Below are 20,092 nucleotides of genomic sequence, written 5' to 3'. Positions count from 1 at the left end.
GAATAGACTTATTTAAATAAAGGCAATCATTTGCAGGTAAACAGAACAGATGTCGTGCCCCCATTGGCCAACCCATCTGCGACACCTGCTGCTGGGAACAGCAGATAAAGGGCAGCCCTGGAAGTTCTTCCATGTGGAACCACTGAGAAGAGCAACTGATGCTTCCCATTAATTGTTTCCTGAGTCTCACGCTTCCTGCATTTCTTGACCTTTTGCTTGTTCTTTGACTACGAATATTGTTTCTCCCAGTGTAAGATGTTTGCCCATCGCCTGACCTTCGTCTATCCCTTAACTATTCTTTCGCCTAATCCCTCGGCAACAATAAAACCCAGAACCAGAGTTCTGCGCTTGAGTCCGTTGCCTTTTTCCTCTGGGCAACCATGACAGAAGGCTCCGCCTTGCACATGGACTCAGCAGAACTTACAGAGCCCCTTTTCGGCACACATGATCAATCCCTCAAACGGATCGAGGAGACGCTCGACGGGCTGATCAACGCCCTCAGAGCCAGTGGGCTCCTTCAGATGGCGGAGGAGAGTGAGCTAACATATCCCCCAGAAGAGGGTGCTGTTTGAGTGCCTCTGAGTACCCTGTTTCTGGGGCCTCATGTCACCACACCAGAGAGGTATGACGGGACACCAGAGCACTGTCAAGGGTTTTTAATGCAGTGCCAATTGGTGTTCAACTGTTCCCCCCACATACCAATTTGATAACGTGAAGATAGCTTTTCTGATGTTGTTGCTTACCAATCCGGTGCATACATGGGCCACAGTGGGTTGGCGTACACAGCAGAAGACCACCTACGCCGCCTTTCGAAAGAAGTTTGAGGCTATGTTCGACCACCCGCTTGCCAGCCATGCCTCCAGCGACTGCCTCCTGAGACAGGAGAATCGGACCGTGGCCAAAAAAGTGAACCCCTCTTCCTTCTCAGCCTTCTTCTGGAACGGGCTCCAAGCTGAGTGAGCGTACTGAGGGGAGAATTGGACCCTCGACTGCTTTGTGGAGACCGCGATCTCAACCGACAATCTCAGCCAGGAGCTTACCCCACAGCGCTGGAGAGCCCCTTCACTCCAGGCTTCACAGAGCGACGAACCGGAGCCAATGCAGCTTGGACAGAGCAGGTTGGATCCCGAGGAGAAGAGGTGTCGTTTCCAGGACAACCTGTGCCTCTACTGCTGTGCTCCAGGCCACGTTCACTCGGTCTGCCCGGTATGTTCCCCAGGAGGAGCCCACGTGGAGTCACAGGTGAGTCCCTGTGGTCAACCTGGTCAACTGACACTACCAATACACATAATTTGGGAGGGGAACCGGCTGTACGTCAAAGGTGAGAAATGCCTATTCCACCAGACACACATATCCTTCCTGGGGTACATTCTGAGCCCAGCCAGGGTGGCCATGGACCCCAAGAAGGTGAGTACGGTTGCAAACTGGCCCAGACCCACCACAGTGAAGGCCAGTTTGAACTCCAACACTTCCTAGGTTTTTCAAATTTTTATCACCGCTTTAGTAGAGATTTTAGTACCCTGGCCGCCCCACTCACGGCCCTTACCGCCACCAAGGGACCCCAACTACCCTGGAGCGAAGCTGCTAAGGAAGCCTTCTGGGACCTGAAGGCATGCTCCACGTTGGCCCCGATGCTCAAGCATCCCGACCCCACCTTGCCATTTGTGTTTGAGGTGGACACATTACTTATGGGAATAGGAGCTGTACTATCCCAACGGCAGAGGACCACACTGAAACTGTTCCCCTGCGTCTACTTCTCCCATAAGTCGTCACCAGCTGAACGCAATTAGGACATAGGGAACTGCAAGCTCCTGGTCATTAAGCTCACACACGAGGAGTGGTGGTATTGGCTAGAGGGTGCGGTGCGTCTGTTTTTGGTACTCACCTACCATCGCAACCTTGAATACCTGGAGAAGGCTTGCCGGTTGAACTCCTGCCAAGCTCGTTGGGCCCTGTTCTTTACTTGGTTTCGTTTCACTGTTTCGTACAGACCAGGATCCAAAAACATCAAGGCAGATACCGTGTCCCAGATCCAAGATCCCAAGCCCACACGGGACCACCCTGAGAGAATCCTACCTGAATGGTGCTTAGTGGCTCCAGTGCGTTGGCAGTTCTTTAAAGAGCTACAGGCTGCCCAAGCTTCAGAAACAGCTCCACCATACAAACCCGAAGGAAGAGAGTATGTGCCCCCCAGACTACGATCCACTCTAATGCAGTGGGCACACGACTCCCCCAAGTCTGGGCATCCTGTTGTCTGGAGAACTTTATCCCTTCTGCTGGGGTGGTTCTGGTGGCCATCATTGCCTGACCTCGGACCCTGTCCCTGAAACCCGCAGGTCTCCTGGAACCCCTCCCCGTGCCTTCCCGTCCCTGGACCCATGTAGCGGTCGATTTCCTGGTGGATCTCCCCATCTCAACGGGTCTGGCTCTCGGCGCGGGACCTCCGGTTGAAACTCCTCTCAAGAAAGCTAAGCCCACGCTACATCAGGCCGTTGAAGGTATTGCGACGGGTCACAATGGTGATGTATCAATTTCAATTGCCTCCTGACATGCAGGTGCACCCTATGTTTCATGTGTCTCTTCTAAAACCCTGTGGTACCTCCCTTCACCAAACTGCTGTCTCTACAGATCCACCACCTCTGGTGCAGGTCGATGGGGACCCAGCATATGCCATTTGGTCCTTGCTTGATTCCCGCCAGCGACAGGGATGGCTGCAATACCTAGTCGACTGGGAGGGTTACGGCCCAGAGGAAGGGTCTTGGGTGGGTATGCGTGACATTGTAGACCCTATCTAATAACTGCCTTCCACAGGGACCATCTGGAGTGGCCGGCACTTTGCCCTTGGGGGCATCTTCCTCGGCATAGGACGTCCAGTGCTGCCCATGGGGGGGGGTACTGTCATGCCCCCATTGGCCAACCCATCTGTGACACCTGCTGCCACTTGAGGGAACAGCAGATAAAAGGCAGCTCCAGAAGTTCTTCCATGTGGAACCTCTGAGAAGAGCAACCACTGCCTCCCATTGATTGTTTCCTGAGTCTTACGCTTCCTGGATTTCCTGACCTTTTGCCTGTTCTTTGACTGTGAGTATTGTTTCTCACTGTGTAAGACTTTGCCCATTGCCTGACCTTTGCCTGTCCACTGTTCTTTCCCCTAATCCCTCGGCAGCAATAAAACCCGAACCAGAGCCAGAATAAAACCCGAACGCAGAACCAGAATTCTGCGCTTGAGTCCGTCACCTTTTTCCTCCAGGCAACCATGACAACAGAACATGGACTCTTTCATGGTTTAAGTAATCTTTTAAATGTGTTTTACTGTAGGCTATAGGGTAGACATCAGAATAATTTCTGATATCTGATTCTTTTTTAAAGTGTGTCGTCAGTATTTATTCTCACGCTTTTAAGGTTTATATTAAGGGTCAGGATGTTTGAACCAGATGTGACCCGTATATAGGCTAAATCTTTAGCTGCATTTGATTAATTTCATTACTTAAAATGTGTCAGCTTAATTATAATGCTTTTAATCTTGATTTAGCTGAGTTTGCGGTCGTCAGAGTATAAAAATAGTATAAAATACATGAATGGTACAGGGGGTTGGACCACAGTCCTGCTCTCCGGTGGGTCTGGGGTTCGAGTCCCGCTTGGGGTGCCTTGTGGCGGACTGGCGTCCCGTCCTGGGTGTGTCCCCTCCCCCTCCGGCCTTACGCCCTGTGTTACCGGGTAGGCTCCGGTTCCCCGTGACCCCGTATGGGACAAGCGGTTCTGAAAGTGTGTGTGTGTGTGTGTGTGTGTGTGTGTGTGTGTGTGTGTGTGTGTGTGTGTGTGTGTGTGTGTGTGTGTGTGTGTGTGTGTGTGTGTGTGTGTGTGTGTGTGTGTGTGTGTGTGTGTTACAGGGGGGCGCAGTGGCACAGTGGGTTGGACCGGGTCCTCCTCTTCAGTGGGTCTGCGGTTCGAGTCCCGCTTGGGGTGCCTTGCGACGACTGGCGTCCCGTCCTGGGTGTGTCCCCTCCCCCTCCGGCCTTATGCCCCGTGTTACCGGGTAGACTCTGGTTCCCCATCACCCCGTATGGGACGAGCGGTTCTAAAAATGTGTGTGTGTGTGTTACTTTCCAGCTGTTAGCATTGTTATTTCAGTTTCAGTCCTACATACTTAGTACCTTCTCACCCGTGTATAAGATCGCAGCGTCACATATCATTGGGCTGTTCAGTAACTTAAGCCGTTTCTTGCTTGTAACTCTAAATCTGTGCTGTTTATTAGGCTAAGTGTTTAATACTCACAGACAGTCTGACCGTCTTTTTCTGTTATCCAGTTATGCATAACCTAGATTTTAACGTTATCTTTTTTAAAATTGGTTTTGTGCACAGCACAGGGTCACAACAGCAGGTAGGGACACAGTACGTGAAGAAATTACAAATATGCCACATATAAATTATGTATAAAGCGAGGGCTCAGGGTAAAAAGATTGCCATAATCAAATCACACGTATAATCGTTTCGCAATTTCTAATAATTTACAGAAGGGCGTCCAGACATTTCGGAATTCGTTAGAATTATCATGGAAATCAAATATCAGCTTTTTAAGTGGGGGAAATTTAAACAGTTCACTAATCCACATTTATTTAGCAGACGCTTTTCATTCATAGCTAAAGACAAAAAAACTTGCCATAAATATAAGTACATTCATAGAGACAAACATCCATGCGTTAAACTAAAGCACAGACAGAAAACGCAACCAAGTCTTAGAAAACCCGACCTTCCATTTCAAATGAAACTGCAAAAAGACGCTCCATTCCGGTTGAGTAACTGTGAGCTTCGCGCGGTCCCGGTGTCACGTTGCAGATCTAGAGGAAGATAAAGAAATGTGATCTATTCACTAAAACAGCGGCTGGACGGCGAACAGCTCTCCAAACACAGAGCTCGTTTTCTAATGGACCGGTTTTACGTTTCACTGTACAGAGAGGAGAGAAAGAAAAAAAAAAAAAAAAAACGAATGTGTTTTCGTCTGAAAACAATACATGTACATCCAGTAACCGCCATTTACTATTTTCTAAAGTAATTCATTCCATACTCACCAAAAGCGTAATCGATGCTACTGAGTGAAGATAGGTCAGGATTGTGGAGACAGCTAATTAAAAATATTTTACTCGTAATAATTGTACAGAAAAGGAAAAACTACCGGTGATGTTCTTTATATATTCACGATAAATACAGCATTAGCTCGGCGCAGTCTTTATTTTTTTGCTGCTTGTCCTCGTTATCTCGTCTTAGAGTCGTCTTACTTCAAGAATAACCACTCCTAAACTTCTGGTTAAAGGATGACCTCCTCAGTGTTGCTTCCTTAACTCCTTTGTGAATGTGAAATATTATAGAAAAGGGTACACTTGGAGTCTGGATAGGACACTAGTACATCCCAGGGTGGAAATACACACAATGCCCAGTTTAGAGTAATTCATTATCCTGAAACACAAGTCGTTTGTATTGTGGGGAAAATCCTGCACCAGAACCTGGACAATATGCAAGCTCCACAGGCCTGGATTCGAACCTATGCCCGTACTGCCTACGTGCTGTGAGCTATCACTGTGCCACTTTGCATATGTTGTATATGACTACATACGTGCAAAAAAATCACAGTCATAGTATAATCTGCAACTGCGTAACCCTTTCGTTATGTTGTTTTCTGGAGTCTTCGGCTCGCATAGCTACATTTTTGATGATATGGTGACAGGTAACTAATTGCGCCCTGAGCTTCTGGGACAGGCTTTCAAACCAGCGAGACCCTGACTTGGGCATGAGTGTCCCAGTATGAATGCAGATATGTTACAGTCTTCAGTTTATATCGCTATATTGACTTAACATGAATCCAATGTAAGATGCAACATTTTGTCTCTAAATTATTGCAGACCTTTGAAGGTCAGAAATAATTTATAAAGGAGCAACCCTCCTCCTCCAGGTGATACTGACACCACGACTTTGGTTTCAGGTCCCGTTTCCTCCGGGGGGAAGCAGAACTCCCGACATTCTTTTACACTGCAGCGATGGCATAGGACGGACAGGGGACCAATGGGCGTGCCGCCCTGCGCTCTTTAAGCCACTCTAGACCTGTGTGACTGTCGATTTATCTTTAATCTGCGTGCACATCAGTAGCAGCGACAGCAAGCACAAACTGCATAAAAGTGTTAAATCCCAGCGAATGTAACAACATTCAGGAACTATACGCTTCTACTTGGGGGTTAGACCCCGCCATCCGCCAGCAACATGTCAATGCTACCGTCTTTCGGCTTTACACAGGAACAAGTGGCCTGCGTATGCGAGGTGCTCCAACAGGGGGGGAACCTGGAGAGACTGGGCCGTTTCCTGTGGTCCCTGCCCGCCTGCGATCACCTCCACAAGAATGAGAGCGTCCTCAAAGCCAAGGCCGTGGTGGCCTTCCACCGAGGCAACTTCAGGGAGCTCTACAAGATCCTTGAAAGTCACCAGTTCTCCCCACACAACCACCCAAAGCTGCAGCAGCTGTGGCTCAAAGCGCACTACGTGGAAGCGGAGAAGCTGCGGGGCAGGCCGCTGGGGGCCGTTGGCAAGTACCGGGTCCGCAGGAAATTTCCACTGCCGCGCACTATCTGGGATGGAGAAGAGACCAGCTATTGTTTCAAGGAGAAGTCCAGGGGAGTCTTGCGGGAGTGGTACACACACAACCCGTATCCTTCTCCACGGGAGAAGAGAGAGCTGGCCGAGGCCACGGGACTGACCACCACGCAAGTCAGCAACTGGTTCAAGAACCGAAGACAGAGAGACCGAGCCGCCGAGGCCAAAGAAAGGTACTTGAAGGATGTCTAAAATCAAAACAAAGCTGCTGACAAAACAGAATGTGCAGTCTATTAAGTTATTAATGTTATTAACCATAATAGCATTTATTCAATTATTGGAAATGCTGTACTACATTATGGTAGCTGGGTTACATTTTTTTGTTGTCACTTTGCACGAAAAAGTTGACAGCTGTTAACTGTGTCATGATGTGGGATGATGCAGAAATCAGTAAGCAAGTAAAACAGTTAGAAACAATGATGCTTATTATGACAATAAAATAGGACTACTTTTTATCATGATTTTCCTACAATACTGGATTCACCAAGTCGAATTCTTTAACAATCCATCGTTTCCTGGATGTTTTTAAAACCATGTTGTTACATAGCCTGCTGTAATGTAAAATGCTACGATTTATATATGCCTGTAAACAAGCAACTGATCATTTTTACTGATTGCGCCACTCATATTTTTTCTTGTTTATCGTGCACTCCACAAGGTTGCTAAAATCTCCTTGTTGCCTGCAGTTCAATGACATACAATTTCGGGTCCTCCCCTAATCCCTGATAATAACATCTTGAAGAAATATAAACTTTATCCACAAGCAACAAGTGTAAAATGTCCTACTTTCCGAACTACACTCTGTTGAAAAACACAATTGACAGTGTTTAAGGAAACCCGGGTCTAGTTACAATAAACATAACGGTTGCTGAACCGTAAACACCGTTGGAACCAAGTTAATGCTGGCGCTGTATTTGGATCGTAGCAGGGCAAATTGTATGCTTTATGCTAACACAAGTCTGAATTTATTTCAAAACATGACTTGTTCAAATTATTGTTAAAGTGACGCTCTATGTGTATACCACTGATTCTCAACGGGGGGCGCGGAGAGATCTGGGGGGCGCAAATTGTTTCCAAGAAAAAAGCACAGAGACAGGTCATTGGGTACTCAGTGTATTTTATTGCTTTTCAACTATAATATGCATAAAAATTAAAAACCTACAAAAATCTATGTAAAAATCTCTTAATTATTTAAAAGATATAATTTTAAAAATATTTAAGAATAATTATACTTAAAAATATTTTAAAAACGCGTTCCTTCTCCCTCTGCTTTTCTTACCGAGTTGGAGATGCGGAGCTTAAGCCCGCCTTACGTATAGCTGGCAGTGTAGACACGAGTCAGAACGTCAGAGATACCAGTCAAACTAATCCATGGTGATAAGTTGGTATGGATAAATTCATCACACGTGCTGAAAGGAGTTGTGGCGATGGTCCGTCGTCAGCACCTCCAGCTAAAAAGTCTATAGCTCTTGCTCTCTGCCTTCGTTTTGGTTGACTGTGATGACTGAATATCCTCAGTTGTCTGACGCCGCCGTTAAATTGCTGCTTCCATTCGCCTCAACGTATTTGTGCGAGGCCGGGTTTTCAAAATTGACTGCGTTGAAAACAAAAAACCGAAATCGCCTGCAGGTGGAGGGTGACCTCAGGCTTGCGCTGTCCAGCATTGAATTTGTAAAAAGAAGCAAGCGCAGGTACCAATTTATATGGCATGGCTAGCGAAACGCACCCTACGTCCCAGTTTGCATATCACATTACATTACACGTAATGTTACAAATTAGTCCTATATTGTTCAAAAACATTTTTGATAAATTGAGGGTGTGTTCCACTATTGTCCTTCATACAGTTTTTAAAAAAAAAAAAAAAAGTTAAAAAGTACAAAAAACCTAAAAAAAATTATCTATCTATCTATCTATCTATCTATCTATCTAGTCTTGGGGGGGGGGGGGGGTGTCACATAATAGGAGGGGTTTGGGGGGGCTTTAGTTCCAAAAGGTTGAGAACCACTGGTGTATACACATAACACAAGATAATTTAAGTAATATTTCAGTCTAGTTCAATTAAATGAGAAATGCATTTTTATTCTTGTTTAGAGAGAACAGCGAGAACAACTCAAGCAACAATAAGCAGAACCAGCTGTCCCCGCTGGATGGCGGGAAGTCTCTCCTGTCCAGCTCTGAGGACGAGTTCTCCCCCCCGCAGAGCCCGGAGCAGAGCACTGTTGTTCTGTTTCAGGGAAACACAAATCACATCGGCGGCTCTTCGTACCCGCTGACCGACCTGGGCATTGTGCAGACCATACACAGCATCCAAGGACACTCACAGCAACTTCAGGATTCCTTACTGGGACCGCTAACCTCAAGCCTTGTGGATCTTGGTTCATAGACTTGAGCTGTTTTCAATGTAATGTGACACATAACTTCTGCTCTTTCAGTATATACAAAATGAATTTTAAATTAAATAATTTTTAGTATTACATAAATATTACTATTCAAAAGATCCAGACAATCAAGTCTCCAAACTAATCAATGGATTAAATCAAAGCAATTTGGATAAATGGTTTTGATGGACAAAATTAACAACCACTACAGACATTTCTCACCAGTAAACATGAAGCTAAGGCCTATATCCCATTGTTCCGTCAAAACAAGTGTTATCATCCACAACATTCATTTCAACTTTATATTGTGTTCTATTAAGCGTCAAATATGTAATACAGTCTCAGAAATGAAAATCTTATATTTTTTCAGTTTTAATGAAGCTGAGAACGCAGTCTGCGTCCGGATGATTAATGAATGACTTGACAAGAAATACATTTTAAAGAAATATCCCAAGGACTGTTCTTTTATTTAATACGGGAAGCGTTGATTTGTTCACTTTTTTGGAAACGTTCGCTTATGAGTTGCGAGAGAACGTTTTGAACCCCCTACTCCATGTTCACAGGCCAAAAAAAAAGGTTTCTCTTCAATAAATCCAACACAGAGGCACAAGCGGCTGTAAAGTGTGTTTATTATGTATATTTCAGTATTTTTACACATTTGTCATTTGTTAACAGTTTAAAATATTTGAATGGTTGAAATGTTGTTTCCAGTAGCTGCACCAAAACAAATGATTTTTTTTCTGAGTTTTATTAAATGTAAAAGTTTTTATATGTTTATATGTATCTCAAAAAATGTATTACTAGAAAGGTGATCAGGGATCGTGAATATTCTGATGAAGTTTTATACAGCTACTCCTGTGATGTACATTGGCTCATTTGGTGGAAAGAAACTAACTGTACTTTAGAATCACACATCTGCATCTATGCCTCTCTTCCTACTAATGTAATGCACACGTTGTATTTTCTATGAGATGTACATCGCTTTGCAGAAAAGCATCTGCTAAATGAATAAATATAAATCTAAGTCTGGATAGACTGTTGTATCGAGGTATGCCCAGTTCTGTTTCAGTTGTAATTTTAAGGGTTATTGTAACTTGTGCTAAAAGCCAAAAGAAGTTAAATAGGCCAGAATAGTGATATATGAATCTAGATGTATTTAATATTTCTTTTTACTCTGACACTTGAAAATGTTCTCATTTTAAATAAATATATGGAGCACTTAAATTAAATAATATAAGCCAAATTTACCCCTTTAGAAGAATGGAAGAAACATAATAAGCCAAGACATTTGTAAAACATTCTCCACTTCTTATAACAAGTTAGAGAATGGTACTGAATGTCAAATAATGCAAACCCCCAAAATGATATAATCCTTAAAAGACTATATTGGATGTGTTGCTCCAGGATAGACTCTTGGCTATCGTGACCCTCCATTAGCCAAACAATTGTTGATAAGTGGTGGATGAAATCATGCTATAAAATAATAAGCTTACATTCTTTTCAATACGATGCAATACATTATGATTACAAATATATTATTATTGATGTTGTTTTTGTTGTTTTGCTCTTGTTACACACACAACTAGGTCATAAATATACACACACAAACACAGTTGTTTTGCATACTTATGTACCATGTTAGGTGTGTTTTACCAGAGGCCACATTTTGAAACCGACTGACCCCTCTGTATGCTGGGCATGGTGGGTCGTTAGGTCTGTATTGCCTCTTTTACTTTGCGCTACTTTCATGTTTGCTTTCTGAGTTCTGGGCCGCAGGCAAACAACGCCATCTGCAGGAAGTGCACTTACATGGTTTCATTCATAAATTCATTCTCCATAAGACTGCATAAACTCCAGTAACTCCTGAGTTATCATAAATAATACTCTAATTTAAACAGAAATGTAAAATACATGGGTATTATGTAAAATTAATGGAGGAATTGATGGCTACACATTAAAATTAAAAATTAAAAATGGAAGTAACCCCCCCACACACACAGTTGCATAAATAGAGGCTCATTCAAGAAAAAAATTTCTGTAATTGTTAATAAAACATTTTTCATAATGCTCTACCATGGTGTAGAACTACATTTCAGAGCAGCAGTATACATAATAAACATAAAAGTGAAGGGAATTTGTAATAGTAGCCAGTTCTTTGACCTACCTTTGTAGTTACAGTGTAGCAAACCTTCTCGAACGACGAACCTCGGTGCAGCAAGTGGTAGGTAATGAACTAGGTTTACTTGAGACTTTCATGTCTGCAGCTATGTCTCCTTCTCTTAATATAATGGATAAATTGTACTTTTGCTGAGATGTACGTCGCTTTGGACAAAAGCATCTGCTAAATGAATAAATGTAATGTAAATGTAATGTAACAAACATGAATGTAATGAATAGGTCTATATAAAATACATGTCACTGATTGTGCTACCAAGCAGGGAGTCAGGCCAGGCTACTAATATTACACACTAAGCTGTAGTATCCATTACACTGGTCTAAGAGGATTAAAGCACGCACACACACACACACACACACACACACACACACACACACACACTTTCTGAACCTCTTGTCCCATATGGGGTCGCGGGGAACCGGAGCCTACCCGGCAACACAGGGCGTAAGGCCGGAGGGGGAGGGGACACACCCAGGACTGGACGCCAGTCCGTCGCAAGGCATCCCAAGCGTGACTCGAACCCCAGACCCACTGGAGAGCAGGACCCGGTCCAACCCACTGCGCCACCGCACCCCCCTACAGGATTAAAGCATTCAGTATAAAAGAATGTTTCAACCTGTTCACTCTGAGTATTGTTGGTCAGAAACGACAGGGAGAGGGTGAGTCAGAAATAAATCTTGATTATACTATGGATATTGTCTCATTTCATCCACAGAGCTGATAATATACTGTTTGGATACAAGGCAAATAACAGCAGGTGTAACTGGACTAAACAGAAGTCATTGGTAACTCCTCCTCCATTCCTTGACAGCAGCTGCATGTATTTTGACTCTATAAATGTTGGCTGCACTTAATGCTTTTATTTAAAGTTGGGTTGGTTCCCACTTAGAAAGTGAAGCTTTAAATCTTTGTCACGTTTAATAATTTTTAATAGGAATTTGTGTAATAATGGAAATCCTGTATGCCCCTTTTGTGTAATGTTATTCTAGTTTATATGGTGGTACACAAATGGACTGTTCTCAAGAACCACGTGTCTGCATCCAGCTCTCTCCTTCTGATGATGCCATGCACTTTTTGTATTGTTCTCTGAGATGTACGTCGCACTGGAGAAAGGTGTTTGCTAAATTCACGCACACACATGCGCACAGAGCCTGAAACCGCTTGTCCCGAGAGGGGTCGCGGCAAGACGGAGCTTAACCCAGCAACACAGAGCTGGAGGGGCAGAAGACACACAGGACGGGATGCTAGGCCGTCGCAAGGCACCCCAAGCAGAACTCGAACCCCAGACCCGCCCGAGAGCAAGACCCGGCCAAACCCACCCAGGTCTGCTAAATGAACAATGTAAATGTAAATTGCCTTGCTTAAAGAAATATTGAAAAAAATCACACACACACTGACTGAAAGCCACTTGTCCCGAGTGGGGTCGCGGCGAGCCTAACCCGGAAACACAGGGCGCAAGGCAGGAGGGGGAGGGAACACACCCAGGACTGGACACTAGGCACCCTAAACCCCCTAGAGAGCGGGATGCGGCCAAACCTGCTGTGCCACCCAGGTCTGCGAAATTAACAACTATAAATGTAAATCACCTTGCTTAAAGAAATACTGAAAAAAAATACATGAATATAATCGTTTCCGTAAAACGACTGAAGGGTTTGAACAAAATACGTGATAATGCAGAGCATGGAGTCGAACAGTGGTAGCTGAAATAATGTGCTCTTTGGGGGATTTGGCTATCCGAAATGTTAAGGTTTGGGGGCCTAGGAATTGAAGTGTAAAGGTAAAGGTGAAGTGTTTCCCACGCGCACGTGTGTCCCACATGGAGGCTTGTGTCAGTTCTCTGGCCAATAATGCCGTGTCAACTATGCTGGTGCATGTTGGTGGGAATGATATTTGTTACCAGCAGTCTGAGGTGTTAAAGAGCCGCTTTATTTCTATGTGTAACAAGACCAGAAGGAAATGTCATAATCTAATAGTGTCTGGTCCTTTACCTAGACACTACATGGGAGACATAGTGTACAGTAGACTGGTATCCTTTAACACGTGGTTGGAGACGTGGTGCTGCTCTAATTGTATATCATTAATAACTGGGATGATTTCCGGGAAAGGCCCAGGTTCTTCACGCGTGATGGTGTACACCTCAACTGGAGGGGTTCATTTGTTCTGCCCCAGACCTTGGCCTGCAAGTTGCAGGATTGACTCATTCATGGGTCATCTCCTTTAGCAGTTGTGTTCACTGATGGGTCTGTTACTCGTTCTGGTACCAGTGGTCGTTTCTCACGTGATGGGGTTTCTTGTGCCTTGTCTAGTGTGGGCCTCAGAACTTTAAATAAAAGCGTTAAGTGCAGCCAAAACATACAAACCATTATTATTATTATTATTTTTATTTTTTATAGAGCGCTCTTCTCACGCAGTGACACAGAACGCTTTAACACAGGCATACAGCAAGAAAAATTGATACAAACAAAGAAGACAGTCAACTAATGGCTACCATAATGAAGAACTTACTATAGAGCTATAAGTATACCTACTGGCCACCAGGGAAAGGAACAAAAACTCCCAACTGAAGATTGAGGGAGAAAAAAACTTCTGGGGGTCCACAGGCCAGTGGTTGCCCACCCCTCCTGGGCATTCTACAAAGTAACAATTTGTAAGCCAGTGTTTAACAACTACTTATAATGTTGGTAAATGGCATCTTGGATCCCAGCTCAGCGTGGAACTTCTCGATCGTCATGGCAGATGGACATCATCCTCTGTCAGCACGGGATTCGTCTGTCACCACTGGCTGGCCTCCTCAAGTCTTATGTAGTGAGGCAATGCTCAGCAAGAAGAAAGAACAGAGTTAGTAATTGTCACGGTGTTTCCCCGGAGTGGGTGTGCCGGACCCAAGTGCGGCGCACAGGAAGGTTGTTCAAGGGGCAATCCAGAAGACATTGTCAAGGAGACAGGCAAGAGAAACCGATGTGCGAATGTAGTACTTTATTATGGTAGCCATTAATCAACTGTCTTCTTTGTTTGTATCTGTTTTTCTTGCATTATGCCTGTGTTGAAGCGCTCTGTGTCACTGTGTGAGTGTTCTATAAAAATAAATTGAATTGAATTGAATTATTCATTAACAAAAAGAGCATGTTAATAATAATAATTATCACTGTACTGTAGCAGCGGAACATGGGATTACGCTGTAGAAGTTTCATTGTATTAATTTCATTTTTTAATTACCTTTAAATTCTTGTTTCTTACAAGAGGTTCAATGAAGTATTTTCTCACTAGCAGACAAAACAGGGGCAGACAAACATAATTTGCCAGGAAAAAAGTATTTGACTAGTTGGTAAAGGAATGTCCCCTCCATGAACCGCCACCTTACCGTGGTGGAGGGGTTTGAGTGCCTGAATGACTCCAGGAGCTATGTTGCCTGGGGCTATATGCCCCTGGTAGGGTCTCCCATGGCAAACAGGTCCTGGATGACAGACGAGACAAAGCGCGGTTCAAAAGCCCCTTATGAAGACAATAAAACCAAGGCTTTCGTTTACCCCGCCCGGTATGGGGTCACCGGGGCCCCACCCTGGAGCTAGGCCTGGGGAGGGGGCTCAGATGCAAGCGCCTGGTGGCTAGGTCTATGCCCACGGGGCCTGGCCGGGCTCAGCCCGAAGCCATGACGTGGAGCCGCTCTTCGGTGGGCTCACCACCTGCCGGAGAGACCGTAAGGGGCCGGTGCATTGTGATTTGGGCGGTGGTCGGGGCCGAATGCCCGGCCGACCCAAACCTCGGGCGCCAACTCTGGTTTTTGGGACTTGGAATGTCACCTCACTGGCGGGGAAGGAGCCTGAGCTGGTGCGGGAGGTTGAGAGATACCGTCTAGATATAGTCGGGCTCACTTCCACACACAGCATGGGTTCTGGAACCACTCTTCTCGACCAGGGGTGGACTCTCCACTATTCTGGCGTTGCCCAGGGTGAGACGCGGCGGGCGGGTGTGGGCTTATTAATAGCCCCCCAGTTTAGCCGCCATGTGTTGGAGTCTACCCCGGTGAATGAGAGGGTCATCTCCCTGCACCTTCGGGTCAGGGAACGGTCTCTCACTGTTGTTTGTGCTTCTGCGCCTAGCGGCAGTGCAGAGTACCCGGCCTTTTTGGAGTCCCTGGGGGGCGTGCTGGAAAGCGCTCCCACTGGGGACTCTGTCGTTCTACTGGGGGACTTTAACGCCCACGTGGGCAGCGACAGTGACACCTGGAGGGGCATGACTGGGAGGAACGGCCTCCCTGATCTGAACCCGAGTGGTGAGTTGTTATTGGATTTCTGTGCTAGTCACGGTTTGTCCATAACGAACACCATGTTCATGCATAAGGGTGTCCTGGTGCCAAGTGCAGTCGGAGGTCGATGATCGACTTTTGTAGTCGTTTCTTCTGATCTTCGGCCATATGTCTTGGACACTTGGGTGAAGAGAGGGGTTGAGCTGTCAACTGATCACCACCTGGTGGTGAGTTGGATTTGATGGCGGGGGAAAAGCTGGACAGACCTGGCAGGCCCAAACGCATAGTGAGGGTCTGTTGGGAACGTTTGGCGGAGGCCCCTGTCAGAGAGGTCTTCAACTCCCACCTCCGACAGAGCTTCAACCAGGTCCCGAGGGAGGTGGGGGACATTGAGTCTGAATGGACTATGTTCCACGCCTCCATTGTCGGGGCGGCGGTTCGGAGCTGCGGCCATAAGGTCTCCGGCACCTGTTGCAGCGGCAATCCCCGAACACGGTAGTGGACACCGGAGGTAAGGGATGCCGTCAAGCTGAAGAAGGAGTTCTATCGGGCCTGGCTGGCTCATGGGACTCCTGAAGCAGCTGACGGGTACCGATGGGCCAAACGGAACGCGGCTCTGGCAGTCGCCGCGGCAAAAACTCGGGCTTGGGAGGAGTTCGGTGAGGCCATGGAGGAAGACTTTCGGTCAGCCTCAAAGAGATTCTGGCAAACCATCCGGCGACTTGGAGGGGGGAAGCGGTGTTCCACAAACACTGTTTACAGTGGAAGTGGTGCGCTGCTGACCTCAGCTGAGGATGTCCTCAGGCGGTGGAAGGAGTACTTTGAGGATCTCCTCAATCCCTCCGACACGCCTTCCGTAGAGGAAGCTGAGGCTGGGGACTCAGAGGGGGACTCGTCCATTACCCTGGCTGAAGTTGCTGAGGTAGTCAAAAAACTCCTCGGTGGCAAGGCTCCGGGGGTGGATGAGATCCGCCCCGAGTTTCTCAAGTCTCTGGATGTTGTGGGGCTGTCTTGGGTGACACGCCTCTGCAGCATTGCGTGGAGTTCGGGAACGGTGCCTCTGGACTGGCAGACCGGGGTGGTGGTCCCTCTTTTTAAGAAGGGGGACTGGAGATTGTGTTCCAACTACAGGGGGATCACACTCCTTAGCCTCCCTGGGAAAGTCTATGTCGGGGTACTGGAGAGGAGAATCCGACCGATAGTCGAACCTCTGATCCAAGAGGAGCAATGCGGTTTTCACCCTGGCCGTGGAATACTGGACCAGCTCTATACCCTCACTAGGGTGTTGGAGGGTTCGTGGGAGTTTGCCCAACCAGTCCATATGTGTTTTGTGGACCTGGAGAAGGCATTCGACCGTGTCCCTCGTGGCATCCTGTGCGGGGTACTTCGGGATTATGGGGTTCAGGGCTAGCTGCTACGGGCTGTTCGTTCCCTGTATGACGGGAGCAGGAGCTTGGTTCGCATTGCCGGCAGTAAGTCAGATCTGTTCCCGGTGCATGTTGGACTCCGCCAGGGCTGCCCTTTGTCACCGATTCTGTTCATTATCTTTATGGACAGAATTTCTAGGCGCAGTCAGGGAACGGAGGGTGTCTGTTTTGGTGGCCGCAGGATCTCGTCTCTGCTTTTTGCGGACGATGTGGTCCTGTTGGCTTCATCGAATCAAGACTTACAGCGTGCACTGGAGAGGTTTGCAGCCGAGTGCGAAGCGGCGGGGATGAGAATCATCACCTCCAAATCCGAGGCCATGGTTCTCAGTCGGAAAAAGGTGGATTGTCCCCTCCGGGTTAGGAGGGAGTTGCTCCCTCAAGTGGAGGAGTTTAAGTATCTCGGGGTCTTGTTCATGAGTGAGGGAAAAATGGAGCGGCAGGTTGACGGACGGATCGGTGCGGCATCCGCAGTAATGCGGTCATTGTACCGGTCTGTTGTGGTGAAGAAGGAGCTGAGTCATAAGGCGAAGCTCTCAATTTACCGGTCAATCTATGTTCCTACCCTCACCTATGGTCATGAACTCTGGATCATGACCGAAAGAATGAGATTGTGGATACAAGCGGCGGAAATGAGTTTCCTCCGCAGGGTGGCTGGGCGCACCCTTAAGGATAGGGTGAGGAGTTCAGTCACCCGGGAGGAGCTCGGAGTAGAGCCGCTGCTCCTCCGCATCGAGAAGAGCCAGTTGAGGTGGCTCGGGCATCTGTTCCGGATGCCTCCTGGACGCCTCCCTGGGGAGGTGTTCCGGGCTTGTCCCACTGGGAGGAGGCCTCGGGGCAGACCCAGGACACGTTGGAGAGACTATGTCTCCCGACTGGCCTGGGAACGCCTTGGGGTTTCCCCAGGGGAACTGGAGGAGGTGTGCGGGGAGAGGGAAGTCTGGAGGACTCTGCTTGGACTGCTGACCTCGCGACCCGGCCCCCGATAGCGGAGCAAGATGGATGGATGGTAAAGGAATGTTATAGGGTAAGATTGTGACTTTGTATCCCGTGGTGAACAAGGTAATAGCGTTATATAGTTGTACGTTTTGTCAATTAATAGAAAAAGACAACGTGTTTGATAGTTCAAAATACATCAGTATAGATGCAATATATAATACCATACAAAAAAATACATTTTGCACTGCACTATTGTCACATCCACACCCACAACTCAACCGACAACACCTAACTCTGCTCCAGCACCTGATTGACAGATCACCTTTTAAAAGACCCTCCTCAGCTCCTATACCTTTGTGGAATATCATCAGGGACAACCGCCCTTCCTTGTGACTCCTCGCTCATACACATCTCCAGTTCTCAGTTCTTGTTCTCTGGTTTTGACCCCTAGCTTTGTTTCTCGACCACGTCCACGGATCTTCGTTTCAACTCCGATTGCCATTCGACTGACTCTTCACTTCGTCTCCTGACCTTGCCCATGGATTCCCGCTCTGACCCCGACTGCCAATCGACCGACCCTCCGCCTGTCCCTGATACTGAGAACTTGCCTGATCCTCTGACTCCAGACGAACAACCCCGCGCTTGGGTCTTTCCGTCCCGGTTCTCTTGGCCTGTCGTGACAACTATATGTTATAGATTTCAGTGTTCATTTAGCATTAAGTTATGGATTAGTTTTGTATGCATTACTTTACAATGCAAATTTCTTTAAACATCTCAACTTCCATAAAAAAATGCATGTTTGCATAAGAATTTTTTAATTATGCACATATTTCAGTATTGTTAAATCCAGATTGCGTTTTTATATCTTGTGTTTCTATTAAATCGCCCATGTGTCCTAATTTATTGATGTAGTGTAGTATACGACCCAAATTTCAAATTAGTTGGGACAATATGGGAAATGCTAATAAAAACAAAAAGGAGTAATTTGTACATTTACTTTGACTTGCTTTCAAAGAAAAACAGTACATGTAATGACAAGGTATTTCATGTTTTACCTAATCACCTGTATTGCTTTTCGAAGATTCTTTCTGAAATTGATGCCTCTAACACATTCCAAAAAAGTTGGGATGGGTAGTTTAGGACTAATAACAATGTCACAAGTTGACATAACAGGGTGATGTGAAACAAATGATGTTGAAGAGATGAGGCCATTGTTTTACAGTATATAAGGAGCCTCCAAAAAAGTTCTAGTCCTTCAAGAGTAAGGATGGGTTCAGGCTTGCCAATTCGCCAACAGATGCATTACCGAATAATCCAGCACTTTCAGACAATGTTCCCCAAAGCCAAATAAGTAGGATTTAGGGAGTGGACAATATAATGAAAGGATTTTATGGATACAGTCACATTTGGGTGCTTAAAGGGCAAGGCTAAAAACCACTTTTGAATGGATATCATGACATGGGCTCAAGAATACTGTGGTAAACCTTTGTCAGTCACCACCATTCGCCACTGCATCAGATGCAAGTTAAGGCTTTACTAAGCAAAGAAGAAGGCATACATCAACACTGTCTAGAAGCACTGCTGACTCTCTGGGCCTGGTCTAATCTGAGATGGACAGTAGTACAGTAGAATCATGTTTTGTCATCTGACAGGCCAGCACTTCTGATAGTTTTTGGAAAAAACAACTATTATTTTCTCCAGGCCAAAGAGGGAAAAGACCATCCAAGCTATTATCAACGTCAGGTCCAAAAGTCAGCGTCTGTCATTGCATGGGTAACTTGCACATCTATGAGGGAACCATCAATACAGAAAGATATGTACAAATTTTGGAGCAACATATTCTGCCATCCAGATGCCATCTTTTCCAGGGACGTTCCTGCAGTTTTAAGCAGGATGATGCCAAACCACATTCTGCCTGGATTCCAAGTGCATGGCTGTGTAAGCAGAGAGTGCAGGTACTGCCTGCAGTCCTGAGTTGTCTCTGACTGAAATTGTGTAGCTCATTGTGAAGCACAAAATAAGGCAATGGAGGCCCTGCACAACTGCACAGCTGAAGACCTATATAATGGATGAACGGCGAAAAATTCCACTTGCTAAACTTAACCAACTGTTGTCTCCAGTGCCCACATGCTTAATAAATGTTATTAAAAGACATGGTGATGTTACACAGTGGTAAACAGTCGACTGTCCCAACTTTTTTGGAACATGTTGCAGGCATCAATTTCTGAATAAATGTATATCTTCAAAAAAAAAAATGCAGTTATTGGGTAAGACATGAAAATACTTTGTC

At 46.1% G+C, this 20,092-nt stretch overlaps 1 protein-coding gene across 1 annotated transcript; it reads left to right on the top strand.

Annotated features, from left to right (window-relative positions):
- The first annotated feature begins 6,252 nt into the window (after nucleotides 1-6,252).
- On the top strand, nucleotides 6,253-9,022 carry LOC108941954 (homeobox protein six1b-like). Its single transcript, XM_018764891.1, has 2 exons — nucleotides 6,253-6,812; nucleotides 8,731-9,022. The coding sequence occupies exons 1-2, from the start codon at nucleotides 6,253-6,255 to the stop codon at nucleotides 9,020-9,022; spliced, it is 852 nt and encodes a 283-aa protein (XP_018620407.1).
- The last annotated feature ends 11,070 nt before the right edge of the window (nucleotides 9,023-20,092 follow it).

Source organism: Scleropages formosus, chromosome 21 (genome assembly GCF_900964775.1).
Source record: "Scleropages formosus chromosome 21, fSclFor1.1, whole genome shotgun sequence".
Classification (NCBI taxonomy): domain Eukaryota; kingdom Metazoa; phylum Chordata; class Actinopteri; order Osteoglossiformes; family Osteoglossidae; genus Scleropages; species Scleropages formosus.
Note: the sequence above shows the minus strand (reverse complement) of the source record. Positions and strands in the feature narration are given on the sequence as shown.